The 17,667-nt window shown below is 33.4% G+C and overlaps 1 protein-coding gene, 1 non-coding gene and 1 pseudogene across 3 annotated transcripts; 2 read left to right on the forward strand and 1 right to left on the reverse strand.

The window, feature by feature from the left end:
• The first annotated feature begins 309 nt into the window (after positions 1–309).
• LOC114425892 lies at positions 310–7,041 on the forward strand (annotated as a pseudogene).
• Positions 7,042–7,123: 82 nt separating this feature from the next.
• On the reverse strand, positions 7,124–7,195 carry TRNAN-GUU. The gene has a single exon. It is a non-coding gene; the product is annotated as a tRNA-Asn (tRNA).
• Positions 7,196–8,909: 1,714 nt separating this feature from the next.
• On the forward strand, positions 8,910–16,596 carry LOC114367380 (probable acyl-CoA dehydrogenase IBR3). 2 transcript variants are annotated; one of them, XM_028324553.1, is made up of 17 exons: positions 8,910–9,194; positions 9,350–9,505; positions 9,860–10,000; positions 10,104–10,235; positions 10,576–10,761; positions 11,160–11,237; positions 11,483–11,596; positions 11,840–11,938; positions 12,307–12,424; positions 12,570–12,832; positions 13,926–14,120; positions 14,257–14,399; positions 14,557–14,641; positions 14,731–14,940; positions 15,604–15,756; positions 15,875–15,979; positions 16,079–16,596. In XM_028324553.1, the coding sequence occupies exons 1-17, from the start codon at positions 9,060–9,062 to the stop codon at positions 16,268–16,270; spliced, it is 2,505 nt and encodes an 834-aa protein (XP_028180354.1). In that variant the 5' UTR covers positions 8,910–9,059; the 3' UTR covers positions 16,271–16,596. The 2 variants fall into 2 exon arrangements, with proteins under 2 accessions (XP_028180354.1, XP_028180356.1); XM_028324555.1 differs by having other exon boundaries at positions 8,912–9,194; positions 9,350–9,487.
• Positions 16,597–17,667: the final 1,071 nt, after the last annotated feature.

Consider the following 17,667-nt stretch of genomic DNA (forward strand, 5'->3'; position numbering starts at 1 on the left):
TGATATTAAAGAAAAAAAAAACTATCCATAAATTACACTCGAATATTTTTTGTTTAAAAAGAAAACAAATTGCAATTATTTTTACAATAAAAATTATAAAAAGGAACAAATGTATTTTATCAAAACATCATCAAAAAAGGTATTTTATCAAAAAGCTTGAGAAAATATAAAACTTAAATCATCTTAGTGTATAGAGAGAAAATAAAGGTTGAAACACTAGTGGAAGATCTCGTTCATACATATGAGAGATCTATTTAATGGGAGAATGGTGTTTTATTCTCATCACATGTAAAATTTTGTTTGATCAATAACACACCGCAAATGGATTTCTGTCAGGTTCGTTTACAGAAGTGGTAACAAAATGAGCACCACAAAAGGACAAGTCCACCGTTTGAGAATTTAAATTAAGACTGAAAGAAGTACAGCAGCACTCTGTGTTGCGGGGCGACAAGTGCATGCAGCCACCTCTTCCTTCTACGTGCCAAGTGCAAACAACAATGCATGTTTCTACACTCTTCCTTTTCTTTCTCTTTCTCCCTTATCACTTGCCTCTTCCAATGTCTTCCTCTTCCTTTCTCTCTCACACACTCTTTCCTTTTTGTTCTGTCTCTCTTTTCCAATGCTTCACCCAGTTTTTGCCATTTCCAATACCATGCCCACTTCCGGATATATTCGACAGAGCTTCCAGTTTGAGGGAGAGAGTGCAAGACACCCTCTCTAGGTACCGCAACGAGTTCATCTCTCTTCTCTCCAGGTAAAGGTTCAGTTGTGATTTTGTGGCAACTGGGTATTCTTAAATTCTTCATGAGTGTGCTAAGTATGTGTGTGATAACTTATAAGTAAATAATTACTCGTTTACTCGTTTTGTTGCAAAGGTATGTTGCTGGGGGCAAAGGAATACTACAACCACATGACCTTCTAGATGAGGTAGAAAAGCTTCTTGAAGAGGATGAAGATATGCAGAAACTCAAAGATAGCCCTTTTGTCAAAGAGTTAGAATCTGCAAAGGTTAGCTCAATGTACGTCTCTAAGTCTTAGTTTTTTTCCTTTTATTTGGTACTCATGACATTGGTTTGGTGCATAGTATCCATTACATTTGTTGATGATTAATCTTTTCTGTGGAATCTGACTAAATACCTTTAGTTGGATTTCTCCTTCCAGTTACGTTTTTTTTTTCATTTAAAGTCTCGAACCTTAGAACCTTAGATCTTGCTCAAGGGAACCAAGTTCAGTAACACTCGGACCAACTATTTGTTGGCTCTAAGTTTTAGCTTTGATATCGATAAATGACAGACAACACTTGAATTTTTGCGTGTTTTCCTTGTTATTGCAATTTTTCAAAAAGCTATTGTTGTTGTTGTCACAGGAAGCCATAGTTCTACCTCCTTTTGTGTCCATAGCTTTGCCTTCCAAGACCTGGTGTTTGGGAGTATGTTCGTGTTAATGCATTTGAATTCAGTGTGGATAATCTGAGTGTTGCAGAATATGACTCAAAGAAGAACTTGTAGATGGACAGTAAGGGTTGCCTGACTTATCTCTGTTATATCATTTATGTGAATTATTTTCTGCGGTACTATTTAATGTTATACTCATTGCCTATGCTATGGAAGGTTGCCATTCACCAAAGTGTTGAACAAAATAAATGAATTTTGTTGCTTACTTAATCTGTATGTCCCTAAACTATTTGACAATTTTTAATTAGAAACCTGAATTATTATTATTATTATTTAATTGTCTCCCCTGTAAGAATACTGAGTTTAGAAAATGCAGAGATACCAGAGATATTTGGCTGTTGAGACTGATTAAAAAACAAATACAAATTCAGAGACTCAATTAAAAAAAATAGTTCATCAACCCAATTAAAAATTATCAAATGGTTAAGAGACCAGCGGATTAGTTTAACCTTTTTGTGTGACATTTTATAATTTGATTTTGGTTTCACATAGAAATGTAATTATAAAATGATTTTTGAAAATTTGGTCCAGGTGCACTGACAAATATGTGCTTGAACTAGACTTTGAGTCATTTAATGCAACATTTCCTAGACCAACTCGATCATCCTCCATTGGTATCGGGGTTCAATTTCTCGACCGTCATCTGTCATCTGTCATCGTTCATGTTTCGTAACAAAGAAAGTTTGGAACCTCTCCTTGCATTTCTTCGCACACACTAATATGATGGCCATGTAAGTTTGTCAAGTATATGGATGAAAGCAGTATTCAATCGTTTAGAAACACGTATATATATTTGTAGTAATGTTTCATGATTCACTGAAATCTTAGAACAGTGATATTTATATGCATTAATTTTGCATGATTCACAGAAATTTTAAAATACCAATGTATAAATATATTCTTTTGATGGTGAAGATTTGTTCTTTTAGTCTAAATATTAAATTAGAGTGTTATTCTTAGTTTACCTTCCTCATTTGTCATAGTTCATGAATTATTTCAGAGCTGTTTCAACTAGGCAGGTTAGGTAACCTTAACGACTGGTTGCATATTCACAAATATTTTTATTACAAATATATTATGTAAGCAATGATGCTAAATGATCACATTCATAACATATCCAAGCTCCAGTCTTCATTGACAAAGGCAGAATAATTACTTTCTAAGCTCCTACCCAACACACCATATTCTGACTTTGAATATGAGTAAGCAAGAATCTCTAAAAACTGATGTAGTTATGGATTTTTATTAGTTTTGGAGCTATTTACTTACATGTAGAAGTAACTACTCATTTACTGGATGCACTAGATAAGATATTAAATTTTTTTTTCTTCATTATTTGAGTGCAGACTACAAGGATTCGGATTTGAGAGAGGTTGGGGTGATACCAAGAGAGAGTGTCAGAAATGGTGCATCTTCTCCTAGAAATTCTTCAAGCTCCTGATTCAAACACCTTAGAGACATTTCTGGGAAGAATTCCTATGGTGTTCAATGTTGTAATTGTATAACAACATGGTTACTTTGGACAAGCAAATATTTTAGGTGTGCCTGATGCTGGTGGGCAGGTATTGTTTTTCAAGTTTTGTTTGGAATTCTACATGACATCAATTACAAGTGAAATAAAACAGTTGTTTATTGTGCTTATGATGTTGGCTTGTTAATACTTTATTAAGAACTATAAAACCTTGTGCTGATTAATGTAAGTATTACCGTCACTCATGATGGACAGGTTATTTATATACTTGATCAAGTGCGTGCTTTGGAAAATGAGATGCTGATCAAAATTCAAAAACAAGGACTTGATGTGTCTCCAAAAAATTCTGATCGTACGTGATTCCAAAAGTTCTAGCACCTTCTAGGTATGACAAAAGAAATATTTGTTTCACATTTTATTGAAATCCTTGTGGTGCTTCTAGGTTACTAGATTGATACTAGAGGCAAAAGGGACAACATGCAATCAGAGACTGGAAAGAGTTGGTGGAACTGCACACACATATATACTGCGAGTACGAACTAAGAATGGAATTTTGAGAAAATGGATTTTAAGGTTTGACATGTGGCCTTATCTAGAGACATTTGCAGAGGTGAGTATCAGATGATGTTCAAATTTTGATCTTGCCTAGCCTCATTGTTCTTTCCCTTCTCTCTGTCTCCATGCACTAGTGCAGAAAGGAAGTTAAATAAGTATATATATTTCCAGTTTTTCTCATTTAAATTTATTATTTATCTTGCTTTGGGATTGGTTGTTATGGGTAGCCTTTCAGGCAAACTAAGCTCAAGTTAATACAGTTGAAAGTTTGGAAGTATTCATGAAACTAAAAGTTCTTTTTGGTCAATAACAGATAAAACATTTAGAAACTTTTTTTTTTTAACTTGGAAACAGTTTTTTTTGTCAACTCATATCAGGGAAATTTTTATATATGTGATAATAAGCTTAAGAATTTTCAGATCTGTTTTTTTTCTTCTTTTAATTTACATGCTGAAGGATGCAGAGCAATTATTGACCTTATATGCCACAGTCTAGCCTGCAAGCAGCAGTCTAGGTTGAAGAATTTCATTAGTTATCATTTCATTCTCCTCTAAGGTAACAAGAAGGAGCACTCAATAGTCAATAATCTTGTCTTGTCTACATGGTCTAATGGCATTTCTGCTTTGTGGAATATGACTGTCTCTTACTCTATAAAGGATGCATCACACAAAATTGCGGCTGAGTTACAAGGAATTCCAGATCTGATAATTGGCAACTACAGTGATGGAAATCTTGTTGCAACCTTCTTGTCTTATAAGCTAGGAATCGCACGGGTGCACTAACTCTTCAACATCAAGTTATTATCAAATTCAAAGATCAATCAACTTATAAATTCATAATCACCCATTATTTTGGCCTGGAAGGATTCCAAGACATTATTAATGTTTTCTTTACTGAACTTTCCATGTAGTGCAACATAGCTCATGCCTTGGAGAAGACTAAGCATCCTGATTCTGATATATATTGGAAAAAATATGAAGACAATTTTATTTGTCAATTCACAGCTGACCTTATTGCAATGAACAATGCAGATTTTATAATCACTAGTGCATACCAAGAAATTGCAGAAAGTTAAGTTCTTTTATATAAACACAATACTTAAAATGAATGTTCCATTATTGTTTTCATCACACTAGTAATCAATGTTTCAAAGATCCATTTCACTTTAAGACATATGTCATATTAGATTATACATATCATGTGATCTTTGCAGATTTTATAATCACTAGTACATAACAAGAAATTGCAAGAAGGTAAGTTCTTTTATATAAACACAATACTTAAAATGAATGTTCCATAATTGTTTTCATCACACTAGTAATCAATGTTTCAGAGATTCATTTCACTTTAAGACACATGTCACTTAGATTTTACATATCATGTGATCTTTGTACGATGCTCTAATTTGGATCATTCTGCCAAATCTAACAATATCTCTTTTTGTCTCTTAATAATTTGGTTTCTCGAGTCATACTTTCCCTATCCCCAGAAATGCACAGAGCAACTAAGTATTCAAGATGTTGATCGCGCATTCAGTTTTCCACTATTTTTTTGTTAGACTCAAAAAAGTCAAATTGAAGTAATATTGATGGAAAGATTTTTGTTTCTAATTTTACATAAAAACTTAGTCATGAGTCATGACCACATGATGAGAATTTGTAATCTAATCCGGAGTCAATAAGATCTCATTAAAGAGTAATTGAATGGTATCCTTGAGTATTTAAGCTGGTTCTTTCACATAGTTGTTTGATGAATTAGCTCTATGCACTTTTTTTTCAGTGGACTAAATGTGACTTTGTAAATATATTGTTTGACTTGCATATCACATTATTCCCTAACATTATTTATTACTTTGCTTCAGCAAGAATAATGTTGGACAATATGAGAGCCACACTGCTTTCACTCATCCAGGACTGTATCGTGTTGTTCATGGCATTGATGTTTTTTATCCCAAGTTTAATATTGTGTCTCCTGGTGCCGACATGTGCATATATTTCCCATACTCGGACAGAGAAAGGAGACTAACTTCTCTACATGGTTCGATTGAAAAACTGGTATATGGTGCTGAACAGAATGAAGAGCACATGTGAGTATTTTTCATTAAGATAAATGTTTGCACGGTAAAAAAAGACACATTTTGTTCTCTTCCTCTTTTGTTTTTTAAATTGATTTTTTTGCACTGGCATGATGGCCAAGTTAGATACATCTAACTTGGATATTAAAAGATCGAATTGACAGCAGTTGCATTAATCTCTATCTAATGAACTAACTGCAATAAATATTATTTAAGCCTCTTCTCTAAGGCATATGAATATGATCGAGCAAATAATGCACAAAGATAGACATTTTCTTGATTGTAAGAAGCTGCCATTGCTAAATTGATAAAAAAATAATAATAATAATAATAATACGGTTAATCGTAATGTCCTATGTAGCATACTGTAGGGTAAGCCAAACCTAAATTTGTTTTATTATCATGAAGCCTCTAATTGGACCTGTTTTACTCTCCTAATATGACAATTAATGCACTAATCATGTTGTAGTTAGTAAGAAATTTTTTTGGCTTGTAGTTTTAAATTTTGAATATATGGCTTTAATCTTCACTTGGTTAAAATTGCAATGGCTGGGTGTAGCAGGTTTTGTGTTTCAGAAATGCATTTTTTATGAATTAAGTCAAAACATCTCTTGCAGTTTCTCTATTGCTCTTGTAACAAGCAAATAAGAATCAGGTTTAATATCTGTTTTTTTGGCTGATGCAGAGGCTTGTTAAATGATAAATCAAAGCCAATTATCTTTTCTATGGCAAGACTTGATTCAGTGAAAAATATAACAGGGCTTGTTGAATGCTTTGGTAAAAGCTCCAAGCTGAGAGAGCTTGTGAATCTTGTGGTAGTATGTTTTGACTTAATTCATAAAAAATGCATTTCTGAAACACAAAACCTGCTACACCCAGAGGCTTGTTAAATGATAAATCAAAGCCAATTATCTTTTCTATGGCAAGACTTGATTCAGTGAAAAATATAACAGGGCTTGTTGAATGCTTTGGTAAAAGCTCCAAGCTGAGAGAGCTTGTGAATCTTGTGGTAGTTGGTGGCTACATTGATTTACAAAAGTCTACGGATGTAGAAGAAATGGGGGAGATATAGAAAATGCACCGCCTCATAGAAGAATACAACTTACATGGCCAATTTCGTTGGATAAAGGCCCAAATGAACCGCGCTCGTAATGGAGAGCTCTACCGTTACATTGCTGATGTGAAAGGTGCTTTTGTGCAGGTAGGAGAAAGATTGGTATTCTTTTAAGTAATGATTAACGTACCGTTAAGATTTTCCACCCAGTATCCACCTAGAACATGAGGTTGTGTAAATATGATTGACTTTGTCTTGAAAGTAATTAGGAGTAAATGAATATGGTTATATATAATTATCGATTTGTACAATTGTAGCACTAATAATGGTTAAATGTCTCTCCAGTAGTTAACAGTGTCACCAGATTATTGAAATGTTTAACAGTGGTTAACTTGGTCTCACAAGTGATTAAGAATAAATTATGTATATACAATTATCAGTCTTGTACTTGTGGTTTTAATGGTTAAATATGTCCATATCTAGTTAGTTAATTGTATGATAAGGTTATTGAAAATCTTCTCAAGTAGGATTCGAACCTACTACCAATCTGTTAACAGTCGACTGCTCTACCACTGAGCTATTGAGGAACAATGGGAAATTCGAGCTCATAGAGTTCAATTCCCGTTCTCAATCCATGATCAATATGAGCTCGAAGTTTCCTTCGTAACTCGTAAAACTTCTTCAGAGTGGTTCCGTTCCATGCCTTATTTCATAGGGAACCCCAAAGTGGCTCTATTTCATTATATAATGTCTAATGGTAGTTAGCTTTGCAATCACAAGTGATTAAGAATAAATGAATGTTTATATACAATTATCAATCTAGACTTGTAGTACTAATGGTTAAACATGTTTCACACCTATAAAGGATTGTGAGAACACAATAAAGATTATCCCGTAGGAAAAATAATAATAAACACAAGAATTTAGCATGGTTCGACACCTCTTGCCTATATCCACAAAATCGTCTCAAAAGTATTTCACTGTCACAAAAATGATTACAAGATTATAACCCTCCTTAAATTGTGTATCACTCTACAAATTCGAGTATCACATTTAATGGTTACAAGAAATAATAACACTCTCACACAAAAATACTTTTCTCTCAACAAAGTGATTTTGTTTCATAATCTCTCTTCTCACACTCTTTTCATGTGTATCTTCTCCACTAATTCTCTTTTCTATTTTTCAGTGAAGATTGTTACCAATTATAATAAATAAGTTCTTTTGGAAATTGACACAAAAAAAATTCAATGTATCTATTCAAATAAGTTTCATCTAATAAAATGTAATCTTCTATTTTGCATTTAAATCACCTAAACCTTAGTGGATAAAGTTCAATTCTCACTACGCATTAAATGTACCTTATATTTTGGCTTGGAACTCTACAATTCTCTCTCTCAAGTCAAAAGAGAAATATCATTCAATCAATTTAAAAGTGAACAAACTCACCCTCCAATGGAATCTCCCAACACTTCTACAATATTAGAAAACTTCACTTTCTTCTTCACTTTGCTATTATGGTTCCTTTTTAAGGCTTATTCATCCAAATAACAAATATTACCTTTATTTTTCTATCCTCACAATACCAAGTGTCCCCCCTTGTACACCTTACATCCCTACTTTGAACCAACATACTTGTACTTTTGTAATATCATCTCCCCCATAAATGATATTAACAACAACAGAAAGTACAACCCTCGCAATTGAGAAAGTTCGAATAATACCATCATGGAGTTTCATCCTTACACTCCATATGCCTTCAACCTTTGTTTTTCCACCATTCTCTAACTTGAAATGGTCAAATTTTCCATCCATTTTTTAAGTGTCAAACATATCTTGATCTCTACAAATGTACTTTGAGATAGCAAAATTTATCACTCATTTTATTTTAGTAACCTCATCATCCTTTGTTACGAAAAACAAATTATCTTCATTTTCAACACTTTTTACTTCAGAGTTAAAACTATCTTTATTTCTATCTCTTAGTTTCTTTGAAGTCTTCCTTCAAACAATCACAACATATAAAATTTCAAACATTTAGTGTACTCCTAGTCTCCTACTAGACAAGAAAGTCAAACAGCACGAGCCAACTAACAAAAAGTTATCTGCCGCCAGTTATTTTGATGCCTTTAGGATGATTTTTTTTAATTCAAAATTACCAATTACCAATATATATGTATATATAATTATAATACGGCATTTTATTTTAGGATATCCGAAAGGAATCCAAATGCTTTCTTCTTTTTTTTTTTTTTATCAGTTCGTGGTGAGAAGATTAATCCAAAGCGCGCAATGATTAAAAACTGCTAATTGTACATATTCACTCGCATCTTGTTTAACACGACATCGTGGTACTTATCGTAGACAAGGGTCCCACAATCGGAGTGTGACACTTAACCAAATCGTCCCGCACCTTCACAATTTCTGTCATTTCATAGATCGAATTCGGATATGGCGAGGAACACAGCAGACCTCGCAACGAACTTCAATGTTGCTCACCACTTCCCCCACGACTCTCTGCTCCGCTATTGCTCTTCCCACGTTTCTGGCTTCCCTCATCCCCCAACTCACTTCACCGTTTCCCAGGTTTTTCTCTTCTTTTTATTTTCGACCTTTTCTTATAGTTATTAATTGTTAGTTTTTTTGTTTACGGGACCACATCTCTCCCCTTTCTTTCATATGGGTTTGTATCAAAATTTGATTTTTTATTTTATTTTGACTCTGGTGAAATCTTGTTCTAGTTTGGGCATGGACAATCCAACCCCACGTACTTGTTGGAAGTAGGTTCATATGGTTCCGTGGTGAAGCGCTATGTTCTCAGGAAGAAGCCTCCGGGGAAATTGCTTGCTTCAGCTCATGCCGTCGACAGAGAGTTTCAGGTTTTCTCTTTTTACATTGTATATTGAATGTTGTTAAGTTGTTTTAGATTTGAATTTGAATATAAAAGAAAAATCATGGTGTGTCTGGATTAAGTTGTTTTTCACATATTTGGTTTCACATTGAGAAATTGATTCTAGATTCTTAATTGATTCTGAGTCACAACAATTTTAGATAACTTTTACCTTGAGTAAAAAACAATTATGCTTAATTTTACTATTAACTAGTTTTTTTAGAATTAAAATGTTCCAGAATAATCATATTACTTCAAAATTAATTTTAATCAGAATTCCTTTGGCTAATGTTCGTCCAAACACAAGTAGTGTATGAAGTTTTGGCAGTGAATTAACCTAATGTGCCTCTATAATTAACAGGTTCTCCATGCATTGGGCACTCATACCAAAGTTCCGGTTCCCAAAGTTTTTTGTCTGTGCAATGATCCAACTGTTATTGGAACTGCGTTTTATATCATGGAATATTTGGAGGGGCGCATATTTCTTGACCCCAAGTTACCAGTATGGTTTGTTTTCTAGTTAGTTTTGGTTTTTTTAACTGCAATTGGTGATTGCTAAATCGTCATTGGTTTGATTTGTAACATGTGTTGTGTAAATGAGTCAGGGTGTTACATCTCAAAAGAGGAGGGCAATTTACAGGGCAACAGCTAAAGCCTTAGCTTCCTTACATTCTGCTAATGTAGATTCCATTGGTCTGGGAAATTACGGGCGACGCAATGATTATTGCAAAAGACAGGTAAATTATTTTATATGATTATCTATGGTCAATGTTATTCCTTGAATTTTATTTTTCAAGGAGATATATTGTATTAGGATAGAAAGCTGAACACAGATGGATGCAATAAGAAGTTATTACAACACAATAAAATTCATGAAAATGAATGTTGCGGAGACCTTAAAAAGGTTGAGCTCTCCATTTGGTTCTTTAAAAAGTTTGATGAGGCACTTATCCCTTCCTTTCCCCATGCCCATTTATTGGTCCTGCTATTGTACCGGGACACAAAAAGAAGGGTTAGGATCAAAATAGTTTTATTTTATCAACTCTACAGTGCTAATGGATGGTTTTTTCTTTTTAGATTGAGAGGTGGGCTAAGCAATATGTTGCCTCAACCAGTGAGGGTAAACCTGCAAGTAATCCAAAAATGTTTGCCCTTATTGATTGGCTACGGAATCAAATCCCTCCTGAAGATTCTTCGGGAGCAACAGGAGGTCTGGTTCACGGAGATTTCCGCATTGACAACCTTGTGTTCCATCCCACAGAGGTAAGATGCATATAATAAGATTTTACAGTTTCCTAAAGTTCCGTTGGGTGAAAAGTATTTTTCTTTGTTCTAGTATTAATGCATAGATTTTTTATCTGGTCATGCTCAAAATTAGCGTATCATAACTGCTGTACTTTAGAAACAGAAATACTAAGAGATCTAGTTCAATTGGTTGAACAATGTGCATAAGTTGTTGTATACCCCCTCCTGTATCTGAGTTCGATTCCTATGGATCAAAAAACAAAAAGAAACAGAAATTTATGTTCTCAATGCCATGTATAGTTTACTCTGGAGTTTGGACCGTGTCAAGACTCAATATTAGCATTTAGGACTTATAACAATTCATTGACATCTTAGAACCCACTTCTTATGCCTGATAAGTTTTCTTTCTGCTGCAGGATCGAGTAATTGGAATACTTGACTGGGAATTGTCTACCCTTGGTAACCAAATGTGTGATGTTGCATATAGCTGTATGGTACGTACTATATTGTCATTTTTCTGCATCAAGACTTTTTGGCAAATAAAGATGTGTTACATTGCACAGCATAGTTGTTTTGAATTTGCATTTTGTTTATATAAATTTTATGGTTAGTATTTTCATCTATTCTGTTGGCTTGTTGAACTGATGTTAAAGTAGAACCATTGTCTCAGGACTCAGATTACCTAATTTGTTGATTAATTGAATTACTTGTTCAATCCATGTTTTTTTCTTCCTGGAAGCCTTATATTGCAGATATTGGACCTGAAAAAGTACATGAAGGTATAGAGCATTTTGGATTACCTGAGGGAATCCCTTCATTACCAGAATATTTGGCTGATTACTGCTCTTTGGCAGTAAGTATTGCAATTATATGTGCCTCAATTGGATTTTTGTGTCATTTATGACGTCTGCTGATATAGATAAAAGAAATTTATGTATTACCTTTTGCCTGAAGACTTCTTAGGGATTGGAAACTCCACTATTAGTTATGTGATGGAATTTAGATTCAAATAAAAAATGGTGTTTTCTTTATATCAGTTGTTTTTGTCATATTTTTGCCTATATTAGAGATCTAACAATGGAGTTTTGCATGCCAGCGAAGAAAATGGCCTGTTGCTGAATGGAAGTTCTATGTTGCCTTTTCTTTCTTCCGGGCAGCTTCAATTTATGCAGGAGTGTATAATAGATGGGTTAAGGTATCTAAACTTGTTAGGGATGCTGTTGTCGTTAAAGTTTCAAGATTTAGGGTGTGTTTGAATTATTTTTTGTTTTAGTTTTTAAAATATCATTTTACAAAGCAGTTTTGAAAATCTAAATTTTATGTAGTAAGAGTGGGGAAAAAAGAACATGAGATAGTACAAAGAACAGCATGAACATTAGAAAACTACAAGTAAAAACTCAAAACAACTTAAAGATGTTTTGGTTTTTTGTTTTAAAAACTGAAAAGAGGCATTTCTTTTGAAATTTAAAAAAAAAACTATTTTTATCCAATAAGTTTTTTTGTTTTCTTGTTTTTAAAAACAGAAAACAGACAGACCCTTAATATTTTGTGGCTTCAATTTAGGGTAATGCATCGGGCGGTGAACGTGCTCGACACACAGAAGTACTTACAAATGGCCTTATAGATACTGCTTGGAAATTTATTGAACACAAATCTGTGCTTCCTCAGCATCCACCCTCAGGTTGCTGTTATAGCATTTAAACATTATGGGCTCTCATATGTAACTTATCTCAGAGATACTTTGTTACTCTACTTGAAGCTAATCATATTACTAGATTATTAGTATTGCACTAATAGCTAAGGCATTTTTACTCTTAACAAATCAGATGCAAACGCTCAAGACTATTCCAAAGAGTTACCGAATGGGAATGATATACAGGAACTCTCAAATCAGGAGAAGTTTGTTCCTAATCAAAAGGTTTTGGTGCTGAGGAACAAATTAATTAAGTTCATGGAGGAACATATTTACCCCATGGAAAATGAATTTTATAAACTTGCTCAATCAGACTCACGTTGGACTGTTCACCCAGTAGAGGAAAAGTTAAAGGAAATGGCAAAGAAAGAAGGCTTGTGGAACTTATGGATTCCTGTATGCATCTTAATTTTTCTCTTCTTTACTTTATTTTATCTGTATTTTGTGATTTCAGAAGCTTTTCTTATCCATCTATCAGGTTTGATATATTACCAATTCCTCATGATTTTCAATAATAGGCTAATAGGCATGAACTTATTTGTTATAGTCTTATAGACCTTGATTATTGGTATATTAGTATTTTCACCATTTTCTACTTTTTATTGTCAAAGTTCACACTATTTTACTAGATAGTCCATAATCTCTTTTAGTGAATACTAGTCACAGGATAAGTTAAATTTAAGGCTTTTGATGTGAAGCACTCGACCTTATACAAAATTAATGCTTTTAAGATTTGTTTAGAAAGATTATTAAATATACACCTTAGCTCAAACTTTGTGAGTTGTACATTGAAATATTAAAATGCCAATGCAGAAGTTTCAAAATTTGGGGAGTTATATGTTGAAATTATTTGGATTATCTAATAATACAATACTAATTACTAAATCAATGTTCTTATTTGTACTAATAGTTAGGTAAAATACTTGTGTTGCATTACTAGTCAACCCAAGCTCACAAATAAGACTACTAAGCCTAATTAAATTAAATAAGGAAATAAATCAAGAAATATAAGGAATAGGAAATAACTCCTAAGATTGCCTCCTCAATTAGATATTTTCTTGATTTTGCCATATATTTTAATAAAGATCATGTAAGGTATTCTAAATATTCAAAGATACAACACAAATATGAGATATTTTGTAGATATCCTACCCCCTCCCACTCTCAAAAAAAAAACTTGATAAAATCTAAGCTTGTTAAAAAAGGATACTTAAAAAAGAAAATAATATAAATATAAAGGGTCCATGAAACATGAATTGAAAAAGAACTCATGGATGCTAGAGATGCTGGAGGGATGGGCATTTCTAGAAAATATAACTCAACTGGACAGCTAAGAAAATATTCAGCCTGAAGAGCTAGATGGCCTATTGCAATATTAAACATTTGGCTTCTATGATTATTTTTTAAATTCTTTTATTAGCTTTCAGTGTTACTATGTTTTTTTGAAAGGAAAAAAAAAGGTGCTCTGAATGTATCTGCTTTTATGCAGCTTGATAGTGCTGTGAGAGCAAGAAATCTTCTCTTTGATGGGAGCAATAATTATCACTCTAGTGATGCAAATGACTTGCTATTAGGGGCTGGTCTCACAAATCTCGAATATGGATACCTTTGTGAGATCATGGGTCGTTCTCTTTGGGCTCCACAAGTGTTTAACTGTGGTGCACCTGACACAGGTAATATGGAGGTAAGATGGAACTTATAGATTTGCTTGGTTGATCAATAACTGACTGACTGTACTTGGATTCTCTCCCGGGTTGAGCGTTACCACGCACTCTATGATGCATTTTTGTCTAATTTAGTAGAATTACTTTGCATATTAGGTATTACTGCGCTATGGAAATAAAGAGCAACTACAAGAATGGCTAATTCCTTTGCTTGAGGGGACAATTAGGTCTGGATTTGCAATGACAGAACCACATGTTGCATCTTCCGATGCAACCAATATTGAGTGTTCTATCAAAAGGTAGGATTATCCATAATCTTTAAGTAATTCACGAGTTCAGTCTTGCATTGGCAATTATTTTAAAAACATAGGTTTAAGTCAAGCTTCTTAATAGAAGACAACTAGACAATTATGAGGCTATGGACTACTTATTTTCTTAAATTTTCTCCTTTAATAGGCAAGGAGATTCGTATATTATCAATGGGACAAAATGGTGGACAAGCGGTGCTATGGATCCAAGATGTAGAATTCTTATAGTCATGGTGAGTATTTGGTTGAAAGTTATTGAATTAGCAGTCCATGTGCCATTCATGTCAATAGAGACCAGAGAGTGATAAAAACATATGGACAGGGGAAAACTGACTTCAACGCTGCGAAGCATAAACAACAATCTATGATCTTAGTGGATGTCAAGACTCCTGGCATCCACATAAAGAGACCATTGACAGTGTTTGGCTTTGATGATGCTCCGCATGGGCATGCAGAAATAACATTTGAAAATGTTTGTGTGCCCGCAAAAAACATCATACTTGGCGAAGGACGTGGATTTGAGATTGCCCAAGTAAGTGGAAAATATTTCCTTTAGGTTGAATATTGGAATGTGATGTTGGTTTGAACCCTGTTATCACCAACTTAATCATCTTTTTGTACAATTAAATTTTAGTTCTATTAGAAAACTTGCAGAGCTTCAACTTTCATGTGTAATACTTGCTAAAAGTATCAATGTTAATTTTTTCCATAGCGGCTGACTAATAATGTGGACACCATGATAAATTGACAGTCCCAAAATATTGACACCATACGAAGCACTAAACAGTCTCAAAAGTATTAAAATTGAGATAGCACTAAGGTTTGAACTTTGAAAGATGTTCATGTTTCCCCATGAGGCACCCTTTTAAGGGGAAAACCATGAGGCTCATTCCAATAGTCCAGAGAGGACCATTCCTTATGTGAACCCATAATTATAGATGAACATTGGCAAACATCTAGATAACAGCCCAATAATTTAAGATGAGACTTTTCTTAAGTATTAATTATCATTTAAAAGTGGACACGCCAATAATAGTTTTAATATATTTTAATGTAGAAGAAATTACGGATTTATGTGTGGGAGTTATTTGGGGTTTCTGACCGCAAATGCTATATCTTCCTATATTGTTTGAGATGTTTGCTTTAATTACCAAAAAGCATATTTTTCATGTGCTGATGACTTGCATTCTTGCAGGGTAGGCTTGGTCCTGGAAGGCTCCACCATTGTATGAGACTGATAGGTGTTGCTGAGCGAGGCATGCATATGATGGTTCAAAGAGCTGTTAGCAGAAGAACATTTGGGAAGTTGATTGCTCAACATGGTTCATTTATTTCAGATATGGCCAAGGTATGAGGATTCTAATAGGAATGGGGGGGGGGGAATCTGGAAGTGGCTGGAATAGAAACCTCTTTCTGTTTTAACTTTATTCAGAAACTCTTCTGCTTACTTAGCTTCTGTTCTTCAGTGCCGGATAGAGCTAGAGAGCACCAGATTGTTAGTGTTGGAAGCAGCTGACCAACTTGACAGGCATGGCAACAAAAAAGCTCGAGGGATATTAGCAATGGCGAAGGTAATTGTTTGTAACACAGCATACTGTTCTAATCTTAGGTTCCTATCACTTCACTTGTAATGTTGATTTCTTTCAATACTGTGCTTGGCATTGGAGCAGGTAGCCACACCGAACATGGCACTGAAGGTGCTTGACATGGCGATACAAGTGCATGGAGCAGCTGGTGTATCATCTGACACAGTCCTGGCACATCTCTGGGCAGCTTCAAGGACTCTGAGAATTGCGGACGGTCCAGATGAAGTTCACTTGGGGACCATAGCCAAGTTAGAACTACAGAAAGCCAAGCTTTGAGAACCTGAACATACTTCTCCACGGGGCTAAATGAAAGTCATCAAATAAAAACTAAGCGAAACGGGAAATTAAACTTAGACCAAGAAAATGTTCCATGGAGAAAACCTCTATGAAAATGGCCATGTTTCAAAATGCTCCTGGAAGCATTATGAAACACATGAGGTTGTTCAAAATAATCTTTCTCATAGTGTATTCCAATGTAGGGAGTAATGAAGCTTGAATATGCATAAGTATACCTAAGTTCTAACTCTAAAGTGAATGAGCTTTCTCATAAATATTTGTGGCTATAATTTTGTGTGAAATTTTTATTTTATATTTTTCTTTTATCCCTAAATGTGTAATTCGCTAATAAATGTGTTCCTGAAAGATGAAAATACAAAATTTAGTTTTCGAAGTGTAAAAAGTGCAACAAATATATTTGACCGCTAATTTTTGTTGGTCACCGTTAATAAAATAGTCTACGTGGTACAGAAGAATGAATTTGTCACCGAAATAATTGTCAATACGGTCATCTCTAATTGTCAACATAAGGATATGTTTGTCATATAATATTTTCTTGACTTTTCGTCTTCCTATCGTCTAGAAATAGGAATAGAATAGTCATTTTTGCCCATGAACGTGTAATTTATTGATAAATGTGTCCTTAAAAGATGAAAATACAAATTTTAGTTTCCAAAAATGTAAAAAGTACGACAAATATATTTGACCATTAACTTTTTTTCGTTACCGTTAATAAAATACTTAAAACTCAAATAAGTGAAATATGTGATATATTATTTTTTATTTATAGTAGATTGTGACTAATTATTATAATTTAGAAAAACTTGTAATGATTGGTACTGGTAACAATTTATTTTGCTAAATTGGTATAATGTTTATTTTAAATAATTTTTATTATGATACATAAATTATTATTGATAATTAATATTATTGTTATTATTATATTTTTTTAAAATTATATTTATCAATATGTTAGTGATTATTGTAATGTTATACTTTTAATAATAAAAAATGGTAAAAATTTACTTTTAAATTATATTTTATCCTAAAATTATATTTTTCCCTTAAATGAAACAAAATTTTGGATCTAACAAATTAGTCCAATAGAAATATACTGATACTTAGACCCAATAAAAAAATTATTGACATTTTCGTCCAATAATGTTAATTTATTGACATTTTCGTCCAATGGAATGTACTCACCTTTAGGTTTTTCTCCAATAAAAAATATTAACATCTTCGTCCAACAAAAAATTATTGACATTTATGTTCAAAAATGATATCTTACTGATATTTTCGTCCAATCTAGTCAGTATGATCATATTGACAAATATTTCAGTGAAAAATTTGTCTCTTTGTATCACGTAGGCTATTTTATTAACAGACGAAAATTAACG

This window comes from Glycine soja, chromosome 9 (genome assembly GCF_004193775.1).
Source record: "Glycine soja cultivar W05 chromosome 9, ASM419377v2, whole genome shotgun sequence".
NCBI classification, from domain to species: domain Eukaryota; kingdom Viridiplantae; phylum Streptophyta; class Magnoliopsida; order Fabales; family Fabaceae; genus Glycine; species Glycine soja.